The sequence below is a fragment of the Poecilia formosa genome, unplaced genomic scaffold, assembly GCF_000485575.1.
Source record: "Poecilia formosa unplaced genomic scaffold, Poecilia_formosa-5.1.2 Scaffold477, whole genome shotgun sequence".
NCBI classification, from domain to species: Eukaryota; Metazoa; Chordata; class Actinopteri; order Cyprinodontiformes; family Poeciliidae; genus Poecilia; species Poecilia formosa.
Window position 1 is genome coordinate 250,687 of NW_006800416.1, and position 14,128 is coordinate 264,814.

Here is a 14,128-nt window from a genome sequence, read left to right on the forward strand (position 1 = left end):
CCATATTTTTAAAAGGTAAATCTTATTAAAGGGCCGGTGTCCTGCAACTTTTATGCGTGTGTCTGCTTCAACACGCCTGAGTAAAATAATCATGACTGCTTACTGAGGAGCTGATTCAGGCGTGTTAAACCAGAGTGCAGCTAAAAGTTGCAGAACACCAGAGTTGAAGACCTCAGATGTACGACGTTCCTACACATTTGAAGTGACAGTGAAGCTAGCAGATAACCTCATTGGGGGTCCACAAATGCGTGACCCTGACTTCAAAGTGTTCTCCCTCTAGTGGCAGGTTTGGGCTAACAAAGGACCCCAACACTGGCTCCTCTGGGCCCATTAGACTCTGAAAGAAATGAAACGGAACAGAAAACATTTTTCATATCCAACCAAATAATTTCATGCTATATAATTTGGTAAATGTCTGCCCAAAACCTTATATGTGTACATAGCTAGGGTGTGTTAAAGGAGCTGCTCTTGAATCTGCAGCCATAATTTCAGGTCCGAACCTCAGTGCTGATATCCCAGACGTCCAGCAGGGAGGCGGGAGGCGTCACTACCAGACTCTGCAGACGAGCACAAATATCGCTAGGCAATGGCAGGTGGTGAAGTTTGCTTCAACAGAAAGCATCACGGAGGAAGACCTTTTTTGAGAGAGCGCCGTCCATGGAGGCGTGTTCGTTGTGACACAGAATCCTGCTGAGACTCATCCCATCCAGGAAGATCTCCACTGTGACGGCTCCCCGGGGCTCAGCCGGCAGCGCCTGGAGAACAAATACACACTGGATTTCACACACGACTCTGTGCTGCTTGCTAATCGTGCTGCTTGAAGCTGATATCTAATATGTAACTTCACAACAAGGAGTACCAGGGAGGACGGCACAAAGCTGGGACTAAATGAAATTGCTGAATTTTTCCATTACGTTATATTATAAATGCTCCACGTTTTCTTTCTTGCTGTCTTTTACTTCATTATTCATCCTTTGTGAGCTGATATTACACTCAGCCTGTCACAATAAGCAATTAAATAAATTAAAATAAGCTCGATAATTTCCATTCAGACGATCAATATTCTGTGAAGGGCAGCTTTGCTTACAGAGACTTCATAATCGGCTACTTGTAGTTTTTATTTCCAGTTTATTTATTATTTTTATTTGCTGTGTTTTATTTGGGGTATTTAAAATATCTTCCAGGTCCAGTGTTAAATGTTCTTTACGAAATTAAAGCAAAACTTAGAATGGTCTCAAAACAATATTATTGTTTATTGCAACAATTTGTTGCAGTCCTTTTCAATTGTATTCTCAGACACGTCGATTTTGTTTGCTTTTTGTTTGTCATTTTGCATATTATTCCAGAGTACACTTTACCACAACTTGCATGTCCACGGATCGGTTCAGTAACACCTCCCTCATCAAGGCGACTCCGTCTCGTTGCCATTTCCCGCCAACCTAACGGTCCAGACGAGAAACAGCTGGAGTAAACAAAGTGGAAACAAAGCAAAACAACAAAAACAAAACGAGAGGCGTTCTTACAGGGTTGATGCCAAAGAGCTGGCAGGGTATGCAGAGCTGAGGAACCTCCACACACAGTAGCATGGGATACACATGAACCACTGGGATGTTCTCGACCAGACCGTAGTCCACATATTGTACCTGATAACACAACGTCATGAAACTTGGTCGAACTTTACTATGAAAAGTTACAGAAAATCATTATAAGGCACTTAAGGGAAATTAATGATGGATTAATGAATCCATTGGCTCCATCCACACTAAAGGTTTCATGTGTCTGCGTTTGGGAATGCACACTGAAGATTAGGCCGGCCCTTTTCTTTTTCTGCTGATATCACAACAGAAATTCATAAAATTAATTTAATTAGTTAGAAACAGCGCTTAAAAAATCCATCTGAAAACATGCTTCTCTCTTGAAAGTAACGGAAATGAGAATCCTCTAAAAATCAGTCATTTTCATCACAGTGGTGTTTTTAATCCTGCAGGATGACACTGCTAAATACAAGGCCTGACGTTTTACTGATGCAGTTAATAATAAAGACAGTTAACAGCTCACTGTGGCAAAGGAGATGAAGGTGGTGATTTCCAGAGACGGTTTATGATTTTTATTACTTAATAGGAGGCGTCACAGCGTGCTCTCACCCGACTGGGTCTCTATGCCCAAAACTGAAGTAAATCAGTCCATAGATTTGTTTGGGACGTTCACTTGTCGTTCGTAGTTGGAGAAAGACAAAAACTGTTGCTGTCAATTACAAAGGTTTATCCAATATTTGACATAATCTGTTGTAGTTGTCCATCGTTTGTGGTTTGATATTCCAACTATTAAATCCACCTTAAATGGTTCATAGTAATAATCCAGCTTGTCTTGTTTCCACAGTCCTTCCTGACCTTAACGTGACCTCCCAGCAGCTCCAGCAGCTGTCCTCGGTACCACAACATGTCAGGTCCGATGACGGCACAGCCCTGGACCGACTTCCAGGTGTAGGGCTTCTGTCTGGGTAACGTCTTGATGCTCTTCTGAATCCCTTCCTTCAGTTGTTCAAGCTGATACTCTGAGAAAAACATGGACAGACAGGATAAGTAAATATGAAATATGAGTATATTAAGCCTCATGCTATCTCAAATGTATCATCTTTGGAGTATTCCACTCATTCTAAGGGATCTCTGTAGTTTACCTGCACTCTGTGTTCTGGCATAAATGACACCGTCGTCTCCAATAGCAGAAACATTGATGAGGATGTGACCAGGACACGGCAGCTCTGGAGGGTTATACATTGAAGTCTTCACCTGCACACACACATTACAGTCCCCTGTTCTTTAGCTTCTTGTCTACATTATTTTATCTTCTACACGGAGTAAAACTTGCACATAAGAAAAAGTTAAGCGTAAATTTAAAAAAAATAACAGAAGCAAGTTATTGTAGAGCGAGTTTCTCACTAATTGGTCACCTTTTCAGCTGTTACAATTGAGCGAGGGAATGGTTTTGGAGGAGTGGAAGCCGCTTGGGTGGGAGGGAAAGGAGAAACGGGTGGAGGGGAGTTGCTTCTTTCTTTTTCACAACTTTCGGGGTCAGTGGCTGGAGTCTGGGTATCGGTTTCTTTGGGCTTTTGGACCCTGCAACAACAACAACAAAAAGCAGGAGTACCCTCAAGATTAAAAACACAGCAAAGGTCTGTCTAATGCTCAGGTAGAAAACGGATGGATTTGGAAATTTGCTATTCGTGACAACACGCAGACTTTGGCTTTCTCTCCCGGAAGGCGAGGCCTTCGTCGACCAGGAAGTCGGCGATGCTGATGTACTCTCCCATCCTGTTGGAGCAGGACAACGTGACGGGCAACGGATGCTCGTCTGCCTCCTCCTAAACGAACACAAACGAGGCCGTTACATGCGAGCAGACGGCGTCTGATAGAGAGACGCAAAGTCATTCCTTTCCACAGCAAGAATTAAAAGAAGAGGAGAGTAAGAAGAGGAAACACCTTGATTGTCATCAGAGCTGAAGCTCCTGTCAGGTAGTAGGAGATCAGGTCACAGGCTGTATCTGTCCAGGTCGATCGGCCGCCTGTTGGCCTAGAGGACAAACAGATAGAGAACGTCTCAGTGTCGGAAGAGATCAAAATACACACACTTTATTCAAAATGTCAGAAATCTCTGATATTCAGTAGTTCTATTGCAATTGTCAAATTGATACAAGTGCCTTTAATAATATAATTCAGCTTTTGCTGCCGTTGTAAATTGAATCATGAATGTTTTGCCTTATTTTGTCCAAAGGGTAAGGTATATTTTTTATTGTCCCAGTTTTTTTCTTTTCATTTACATCAGTGATATTTGTCTCTGGTGCATCTTCCTTAAAAAACAAACAATTGGGGGGTGAAGTGGTGGCGCAGGGGCAAAGCACAACCCATGTATGGAGGCCTTGGTCCTCATGGCGGTGGTCGCAGGTTCGATTCCCGGCCTGGTGCCATTTGCCGCATGTCTTCCCCCTCTCTCATTACCCTCTTTCCTGTCAAACTACTTTCAAATAAAGGCCACTAGAGCCAACAAAACCTTTAAAAAAAACAAAAAACAATTGATTTTCCTCAGTTCAGGATTCAAACTCATTTTGTCTTTCTGCCATACATTCAGAAACTCCACCTTTCAGAGTTAAATGTAAATGTGGATATGGAAAAAACAGAAAAAGGAAGGGAGGTAGGATACAAGGATGGATAACATATGCTTGGCAAGAATGAAGGAAGGAAGGAAGGACACAAAAACAAGGGAAGGGAGAGGGAAGTGATGAAGGATACAGAAAAAAGAAGGAAGCAAGGAGACATTTTAGGATGGAATGGTCACAAGAGGGAAGAATAAACAAAAAAAACAACTGAAGGACATGTAATAGAATAACACGTTGCTATGATCATTTGACATGTTAGCACAACCAACCTGATGTCATTCAGAGTGCACTCCATTGCCAGGGAGCCGATCAAGGAGGAGGGAAGCGGGTACAGGTTACTGACGTGGATCTTCACTTTGTTGCCATGGTCACACCGTCTGACCTGGTACCGTTCAGTAGAGAAACAGTCGTCATCGTTTAAAAGCCACCACTGAAGTATTTCAAAAACTCTACTGGGGAATCCTGACACAAAGTTTAGGTCAAAAAGTCACAGACGTGTCACATTGAACCATTCTTCTTCTGTGGTAATGAAGAAAGTAACCAACTAATTTAAATGTACTCTTTTAAATCACAGTTTGTTCCAGTTTTTGTTTTTAAAAATCCCTACCAGCTACATGCTGCTGTGTTGGTAAAAAGCTTAAAAAACTTAACTAAAAGCTCCAAAAACGTTGCTTCTCTCTGCTCCAGGAAGTGTGTGTAAACCTTTTAATCACAGCTGTGATGCGTCTCCGACACGATCCAAGTACCGTAAAAGTTTTCAGAGATTTATTTACATGTTGCTGCAACATCTTAACAAACCTCGACAGTTCTGCAGTGAAACAGCTGCAGCAAACTGACGTCAGAAATAAAATTATGTGGCGTGTAAATACTTCTGCAGTGTTGCTTGATGTGACGTCGCTGCAGATCCGTCCTCTCTCCCAGACTCCATTAATGTTGGCAGCGCAGTACATGTCCGCCTTCCACACAACTTCCTGCGGCTCCATTAGGGCACATTCCTGCTTCACCAGTTCGCATATCCTACATAAACATTAGAATAACACTCATGACATTTACTTCAACAACAAGTTGCTTGTGACAGATTTACTGACGTCCTGAACTGAAACATTCAGGGTTGGACAAGCAGCTGTAGATTTGGATCTTGTAGATTTAAACATCATGTCAAACACGAGTTAGTCGTGGATGATCACCTTTTAAGCTGACGGTCAGAATTGGTGAGTCGGACGTAGAAGCTGCTTGGCGAGTTGACGTGAGTGACCATGACTTTGAGGTCTTTGCGCTGATCCGGTAGCTTCAACTGCGGCTGCAGCTCCACAGGGTCGTTGTTTTGCTCCTCAACAGTGACGCGACCCGAAGCTTCGGCCTTCGCCGCGGCTGCGCCGGGCTCGAGCGGAGGATCCCAGACAGTGGAATCGGGACGAGACGGCTTTTTGTTTTTGGTTCTCTGCTTGCTGAAAAAAGAGGAAGCAGTGGAGTCGATAACGGAAGAAAATTAGTCAAATGTGGCGTTGGAAGAGGGAAGAATGGATACAGAATACAATAATGACAAAAAAATTAAAATATTAGACTCTGCACTTTAAGTAAACAATCTTATCTCGCTTATTTATCTTAAATTCAATTGAAAATACTTTATTGATCCGGAAGGGAAATTAAATAATATATAAAGTATTGGTCTTATAGTCCTTTCACATATGATAAGCAATGCTACTTGCATAAACTGCAAGTAGGTAGCAATAGGTGTGTAGGTGCAGCTCCTGAATAAGCAATAATATTTAAAGGGGAAGTATTATGTTACCTTCAGTTGTTATCAAAATGCTACATATATCAAATATGTCTTAAGAGAAATTTGACTTTGACACTTAATCCCTTGAAATTGGGTCTCTGTCTCTTTAAGAAACTCCTGCTCTTTCTGAAACTCCGCCTTCAGGAAGTCGCCACAACATGGCTCCTCTATTAACCCTTTAACAATGTTTTTACTAGCATTTCATTGAGAGGTAGCTCATATAATGAGCTCAGCTGATGCTCAGTTCCAACAGGTGTTTGCTAATTGCTGCTGGCTAGTCTGAAGGAGCTGAGTGAGGAAGGAATGCTCTGTGAGGTGGAAGTTTGCGTTTCACACAGCTGAATGGTTGCCATAGAGATTAAACAATTTCTCAAACATTCATGAAAGAATCGAAGCAACACTCCAGGTATGATGAGAGAACAACAACATTACAAAATGATGTAAAGCTTAAAAGAAGTTGATCTTACAAAGTGCTACCCCTTTAAAACTCTGATACTTTTATATAACCTTCTGATTGCAGTTCATCTCTTCATCTTCCTTCTCGGTAACTGAGAAGTTTAAGTTTGTCTCTCATAGCCTGATAAATACACATTATATTCAAGAAGAAGCTAGAAAAGTTTACATTTTTGGTCATTTTTATCTGGCCAGCATTAGGCTGCAACATTCAAACAATGAAGAGAACATCTGTGGTAAATACTGATACTAAAACCTACATTCCTGCAATCTTTTGTTTCAATTTTTCTGGATAATCTGCAATTTGTCCAGGTACTTCAGGTACTACTTACCTCTCTTTGAAGCAGACCAAATTTTCTTTTGCCAGCAGCTCAGCTATGCTGGTTTTTGGCTCGTTCACTCCACCCACAAACACTCCAAGGGGTAAAGGCTCAGTCTTTGGTACTTTTCCTGGAGGAAACAGACTTAAAATCAGTGATGAAAACTTATCTGAAATAAGGATTTGGTACGAGAAAAGGAAAGTTTCCAAAAGAAAACCCACAGTCAGCACCTTTTGCCTTGACAGTGACCAGCTGTTGGTGAGCAAGGCTGATGAATCTTTTGGTGCAGGCTTCACTCCAGCTCTCTCCGTCTAAAGGAGTCACGTCTGCCAAGCAGCAGTGGACTGCCTGGATTTAAGAGGAACATGTTCACTTCAACTGGGGAACGCACAAACATTCGGAGCATTAAACAGAAATTACTTTTGAAACCAAAAGTTAACCTTATTGTGCTGCAAATTGACTTTTGCCTTTTCTACATTGAAATTCAGAATCGTATGTTACATTTAACTTAGAAATAAGGACAGTTGGACACACATGCTTTCAAAGCAACCTGAGCATTTTATGTAGCTGCTTTAGGAGCTTTGTGTGCTTCTGTTGTGCTCTTACCATGGCAGGAAGAGCAAAGAACTCATCTTTGATCTTCCTCAAGTCACTGACTGACAAAACCTGCTTATTGCCGAAGTCGACATATCGAACCTCCACCTTCCGTCCACCAGGATGGCCTGAAACCACACAAGCATATCAGAAAGGCAAACATTTCTCTCTCCATGAAGCTTAAAAATAGTTTCTGATGAAACAGAAACTATTTTGACAACATAATTAGGGGAAGAAAAGAAAAAAATACATAGAAAAACAACTGTTTTAATTTTATTTATTTTTTTTGTTTGATCTCAAAGAACTAAACAGATCTAATGCAAACCTAATTTGTTTGTTCATTTGAAGGGAATCTTTTGCCTTAACTGTTTTGCAGGTGTTTATGTTTATTTGTAACCTAGTAATTTAAAAATGTGCTGTATGAAGATTCTCACCGGTTGATTTTGAGCCTTAGAGATCCCAGGATGTATGATTATTATAAACATAACGGACCATAAATCCAACTAAACTATAAACCAATTACTTCAAGAGTTCACTACATGTTTAAGAATCACAATAAACACATGAGCTGCAGCTGTTCCACAGTAGGTGTAGCAAACATTGTAAATGCTGCAGCAGCAATGCCAGGAATAAAGTATCCTTACTTATGACTTGAGCTCTGTACCACAGCTTGTCTTCAAAACGGGCAACACAAGCCTGTCCTATTACAGGGCAGTAGACCCGGAACTCGTCGTCTTTCAATGCATTGTAGTAATCCTGGAGCTTGGCTGACAGCAACAGGGACTCCATGTTGTCAACCTGTTGACGAAGAAGGGATACAGTAGTGTATTAAAACAAAAATAAACTATAAGCCGCTACTTTCCCCCCACTGTTTGAACCATGCAGCTTAAAGCCCGGTGGGGCTTTTCTGTTGATTTTTCTTCAACCACAAGGGGGCGCTTTAGCAGGAAGTGAATCATTGGAAGTCAAAATTGGAAATCAAAGAAGAAAATGTTAATTTTCATTTAGAACAAGCACATGCTAGCAGCAGGAACGACGGAGAAATGTTTTCAAACTCATATGATGCAGCTTTAAAGTTGATCGATCTGGTAGTAAGGAGGGAAATAGAGCCGCTGCACGTAAGCTCGGCGTGAACGAGACCACAGTTCGGCTTTGGAGACGCAGGGCTGCGTCCTTAATAAATCCATCAGATTTATTAATCTCCTGGATTAATAAATCTGCTGCGTCCCTCTGCTGTGTCCTTGTGGAAAACTGAGAGCGGCGGGAGATACCAGCGGCTTATATATGAACGTTTCCAGTTTTTTTTTTTTTTTTACTTTGCAGACGCTCTATAGTCCGGAAAATACGGCACATAAAGCTGTCCTGAGTTGAACCTCCCCAGAGTGACGATTACACAGGAGCAGTTCTGGGAAGTTGTTTTTGTTTTCTTTCTTTGGTGTCTCGGATTCATACCAGCTGGATGTAGAAGTCAGAGAGGCTGTTGATGTGGCTGACCACAGCATCCAGCTCTGCGCTGGCTTCTGGATACACAGGAGGGTAGTACATCAGAGGCTTCCTGCCCAGAGTCACTGGGGAGTAAAACCTACGGTAGAAAAACGCATGCAGTATTTGGGGACAAGTCCCGATTCCTACACCTCAAATTTGCAACAAGTTTTTAGCAAGTCATACACGATTAACGGTAAAATAAACACATGTACAGGTGTACCTGGCCACCTCGATGAAAACGAGGTACTCCCTGACAGAGATGGGAACATCAGTGGATTGATCCATAGGAGCTTTTCTTAGATCCACCAACAAAGAGTCTTTGTCCTGACCCAAAGGTCGCATCTCCACAGCAGCAGATCCGACCACACAGCAGAACTCAGCCTTTGCCTCTTCGCTTCAGCCCTCTGTCTGCACACACACACACTCTTTCAATTTCACATCAACCTTTTGTAGCTCCAAACATTTGAATCTAGAGTGATCCTACCAGGTTATATGGGACCAGGTCTTTCAGTGAACATCTCACGGCCTGAGGAGCAAAGTTATTCAGCTCTACGTTCACAGATTCAGCCACTTTCCTCAGGTGGTTGTTCACAGCTTTGAGTAAAGACTCGGCAGCCTCCTTCTCGCTGAGAAAAAGAGTAAATATTGCAGTCGTACCATCAAATAGAAACAAACAACCAGAGTCTGGTCGAAGTCCAACGTACGATTGGATGGTGATGCTTTTGGTGAACCCATAATCTGGGAAGAAGACCCGCAAACTGGCCAGCTGGGTGACGGGACAGGCCTTCACAGCCTTGACACAGCTTTTCTGAAAGACTTCAACCACGGTGGCGCGGCACCACACCACGTCCTTCCACTTCACAAAGATCATGGAGCCTGGAGACGAGCAGGGAAAACTACAATTAAACACCTCAGGAGAAATATTCACACAGACTCAGGGTGGGAGAAAAGAAGTGCACCTTTGTTGACACATCAAGACAAACAATTATGACTCGATTGACAAATGTCAAAACTCGATTATCATAATGTTGATATACGATCAAATCTGAAGGAATGCAAAAGGCGGTTTCAGGTCACATGCAGGGAAACTGAAAGGAAATAGAACCAAAGGAACTTTATTCAGGATTTCTCTTCTTACATTCTCATGTAAGAAGAGAATGGTGCTCTTCTTACATTTGAAGAGCACCATTCAAATGTAAGGCTTTGAAAGACCTTTTTAAAAGCATTATGAATGAAATTTAAGACCTACATCACAACAAAGATGTACAAAGGAAGTGAATAAGTGGCAAAGATAAACTTACTCCAGCCCACTGGCAACAAAGTTACACTTCCCCAAGAGAGGCAAAAACGCTAGCTAGCTAGCAAGAGCATGTTAGCAGCTTGAGTAACGAATGCAGACGTAATGAAGACGTCCACATGCAACTCAGTCGTTTGCCTGACAGACAAGTTCCACAAGAAGAAAATAAACTAGATTGACTGTAAGAGATTAAATAGTCTTGACATAATAAAATGTGACTAAGGTATTTAGGACCAACTGATTATTTTTTTATTAATTTAAGACATTTTAATTTAATTTTAGAGACATGGATTTAAGATGTTTTAAGACTTTCTAAGGATGTTTGGAAGTAAAACCACACTGCGAACCTGAAGCTCTTCAAGCTACAATGGGATATATTCCAACTCAGGAAAAGACAAACTTGCTACAAAATTACGTGCATTACTGCGAAGGAACTGCTACCGTCGAGAGTCGTGTAAAATCAAGACTTCTGCGTTACGGAGCAGTCTTCAGCCTCAAAGATGTGTCACTAAAACACAGCTGCACCGCCACTTAAATATACTAACGATTACTTTTGACCAGAAGCTTGATAAAGTCTGACAGAGACATGGATACCTCTCTCCATGGTGTCTCCCAGTGTAAACTGGCAACCTTCTCCAACGCAGAGTTCGTTAATCTTCCTTGAAAGAACCTCACTTTCCTTCTTCTCAGCCACATAGCGGACGTAGAAGTGACTTGGATTCACCACATGGGTCACCACCACCCAGTGAGTAACTAAAGCAGAACAGCACAAAAACGTACCTGAATAAAACTCAATGAGACGTCAAGTTCAGAGTGTTTTAAATTGTTTTAAATCGTCCATATAGCTCCAGATTAATCTTCCACTCGAACAGAATCGCATTTTTATTTGCTGGATTCAAATCAGTGTCTTACGTTTACAAAACAAAGATGTAATAAAGATCGTAGAGCCGCTTCCTAACCTTCCTTACACTTTTTGTCACGCAGGTGACATTTTCGTCTCCTTTGGGTTCTCCACTCGTTGTTGGCCATTTCAGGTCCAGTCGGAGTAACTATGGAAAGACGCAACGTCAATAATAAAAACCAAAACCTCAACTACACCTGAATCTGACATCAAGTTAAAAGTGACACATGACTGAGCTGCACACCAGGCTCTGGGTTGTCGTCGAAAAATTCCTCGATAATCACATCTGGGCTTCCAAGGTCCGAGAACGAGCTGATCCTAGGGGCAGGTTTTGGGGCCAGATGGGTCCCTTGAGGTGATGATCTACTGGCCCCTGGGCTCTCTGGCTCCCATTTATCTGGCTTGCTACTGGGTAGATTGGAGAAGCCGTTTCTGTACTTGACATGTTTCCCTGAAGAGCTTTTGATGGAGTCGTCTGATTGGTGGTTTCCCACTGGCTGCTTGATTACACTGAAATACAAAGAACAAAGAGCAATTTGTTACTGTAGAAAGAAAAAGCTAAACAAAGAGGAGATTATACGTTGGAACACAAACAAACAAAGTATAACAAATGACTTAAAGTGTCATGACTAGCAAATGATAAAAAAAACAACAAAAAAAACTAATCAGAGCAGACGTGGTGTTTTTCCAGTCATCTTAAGCCCAGCTATAAAAGTTTAGGCAATAGTACACAAATATGAACTTCATAAATTAAAGCAAATATGTTAAAACCTCCAAAAAGTAGCATAAAGTTGCAGAAAAATAGGAAGAAATATTGTTAAGTATTACCTAGAACAGAGGCGTCAAACTCATTTTCATTTTGGGCCGTATCAAAAATCTGAATGTTCTTAAAGGGCCACAATGTATTAATAAAACCCTGTTAAACTGTTAAATATTGATAAATAACTGTTTGTTTCAGTATCAGTTTCTTAAAGTTAATCCTGGTCAGTCCATACAGGATTTTTGTGAATGTTTTTGTGTTTGGTTCTGTTTTTTTTTTCAATCAAAATCTCAGATTTTGTGGTGCTAATTTAGGAATATTTGATGCTAAATGTGACTTTTTATCACTCGCCATGTCGCTCACGGACTACAGCTTGACATCAAGTAAGGCTGAGGCACCAGTCACTAAGTTAAACCCAATGTTTTTGACCAATTTTAAGAAAACCTTGCAGTAAAAATCATAAAAAATGTGGGGATCTGTTAACTGTGTGTGGATTTTGTATGAATGTTTCAAATTTGTGAAAAACTTGAGGGACTAATTCATGTAATTTGGAGTATAAAGGGCCAGATTTGGCCCCTGGCTCTTGAGTTTGACACATGTGCCAAAGAATCACACCGTAATTATTTTTTAAAAAGTGTTTTAAACTCACGCGTTTGAGCCGCAGGCCTCCATTTTCAGAGACAACGTCAAACACTGGCTCACATTGTCTGACTGAAAAACACAGCTGTAACATACAGAAGAAATGCAAGACAAATGTAAAATACAAAACTTCATATTCCATGAACTGACACCACTATATGTATATTTAGAAACAGTTTTGTGTTTTAAGTAATTTTGTTACTTGATATATTTCAATGTTCTTCATGATGACACAAAAAGCCTTAAGTCTCAGAAAACGGCAGCATGTGTTACTAGTTAACTCAGATGTTGTGAATGAACCTATCAGAAGCTAACGAAGCTATGACATCATCATCATCATCATCATCATCATCTGGGCTTTCCCAAATTGTTCAAAGTGATGCAAACCTCTGACTCAATAATCTTAATCCTAAATTACCTCAAGCAGGAAAAGAATATTAAACTTTGATTTCAGATGGAGAAAATAAATGTTTCTTTTTAAACGTGTGTAAATATTTAGTTTCATCTTTAACTTTAAGAGTTTTTAAAGACAAGATTTTGACTTTTATTTGAAACCAAAAATTATAAGAAAGGTGTACTTTGCTGTGACTGTATTAAAACTGAATCTGGTTTCAAACCTCATTCCAGTTCCCTCAGCGATGCATTTCAAATCAATGGCCTTATGATCCACCGGTGTCTGCAATGTTTCTAAAACCTTTTAATGAGAGAAACATTACTAGCACGATAGTTTCGTTCTGCAGAGGGTTACTTCCAATGACCCAGAAATGCAAAGCTGCTCAACACAACAGCTTTACATTCCTGTGGTGGTGTCTAAAAACGGACTCCAACCGTGCAGGATTTCAAACGCCACCAAACCTCGAACCTTATCCAGGATGCAGTACTGCTCCAAGAAGGGGACCCGGCGTATTTCTCTGGCCATCTGCATGGCGATCTCCAAAGCTTTAATCCTCTCCTGGACATGGGACACCACTGCCCGGCCGGAGGGAAAATGCGTCTCCATTTTTTTTAGCTGGTTCAACTGTGTATCTTTCCTGTTGGTCAACAAACTCCAATATCATGACAGATTACGGAGAAATTTTGGGAATTTAAAAAAAAAAAAGTTAAAACTAATCTATTGTCTTCAGATTTTTAAGCAGAAGAGGGAAAAATCAACTAACAAATACTTAGATGTTTTAATTTTGAAACTGAATGTAAGATCATATTAACAAACATACACAAGGTTGCCCCCAGAAAACTTGCTAAGCCCGATGGTTGGGCGCCAGGTCAGTCATTCATCCACCGGCCCGTCGTGTTTTTGAGTTAAAATAGGTTTAAAGTTGACAGAAAATTTGAAATTATCACTTGATAAGCAAGTGATATTGAAAGATTAATACCTGAACACCAATTATAAAGTCTTAAAAAAATGCAAACATTTTAAAAAGACTTCAACAAGCAATGCTTAGCTTAGCCTGGTGGGGGCTCAAGTAAAGCCTGGTGACCCACCAGGCTTATAACACTCTGGGGGAAAACCCTGCATACTCTGTGTTGAATAGTTTATACCATTTCTGAATCATGTGCACAGCTTTATTTGAGGCCTGGGTGAGCTCCATCTCCAGTCGGGTCCTCTCTCGCTTCACCTGCTCTGCCAGGTCAGCTGTCAGGGCCTGCCAGGTGAAAACCAGTCAATCCACACAACCACCTCCCAGTAAGAGCCTCAGACCGGCAATTCATGGAGGCGTATTTTGTTTCTAGGAACTATAACAATCA

The 14,128-nt window shown here is 41.1% G+C and overlaps 1 protein-coding gene across 1 annotated transcript in view; it reads right to left on the reverse strand.

Moving 5' to 3' along the window:
- rnf17 (ring finger protein 17) overlaps positions 1-14,128 on the reverse strand; it is a 110,661-nt gene that overhangs the window by 2,534 nt on the left and 93,999 nt on the right. Inside the window, 28 exon segments of the mRNA XM_016664319.1 lie at positions 227-337; positions 501-557; positions 636-755; positions 1,359-1,439; positions 1,524-1,643; positions 2,391-2,554; positions 2,678-2,789; positions 2,951-3,116; positions 3,240-3,361; positions 3,480-3,570; positions 4,423-4,535; positions 5,023-5,170; positions 5,341-5,601; positions 6,719-6,836; positions 6,937-7,054; positions 7,313-7,428; positions 7,945-8,098; positions 8,753-8,882; positions 9,006-9,193; positions 9,270-9,411; positions 9,490-9,661; positions 10,677-10,835; positions 11,042-11,131; positions 11,228-11,493; positions 12,393-12,467; positions 13,000-13,076; positions 13,245-13,413; positions 13,922-14,025. Coding sequence (XP_016519805.1) covers positions 227-337; positions 501-557; positions 636-755; positions 1,359-1,439; positions 1,524-1,643; positions 2,391-2,554; positions 2,678-2,789; positions 2,951-3,116; positions 3,240-3,361; positions 3,480-3,570; positions 4,423-4,535; positions 5,023-5,170; positions 5,341-5,601; positions 6,719-6,836; positions 6,937-7,054; positions 7,313-7,428; positions 7,945-8,098; positions 8,753-8,882; positions 9,006-9,193; positions 9,270-9,411; positions 9,490-9,661; positions 10,677-10,835; positions 11,042-11,131; positions 11,228-11,493; positions 12,393-12,467; positions 13,000-13,076; positions 13,245-13,413; positions 13,922-14,025 — 3,744 coding nt within the window.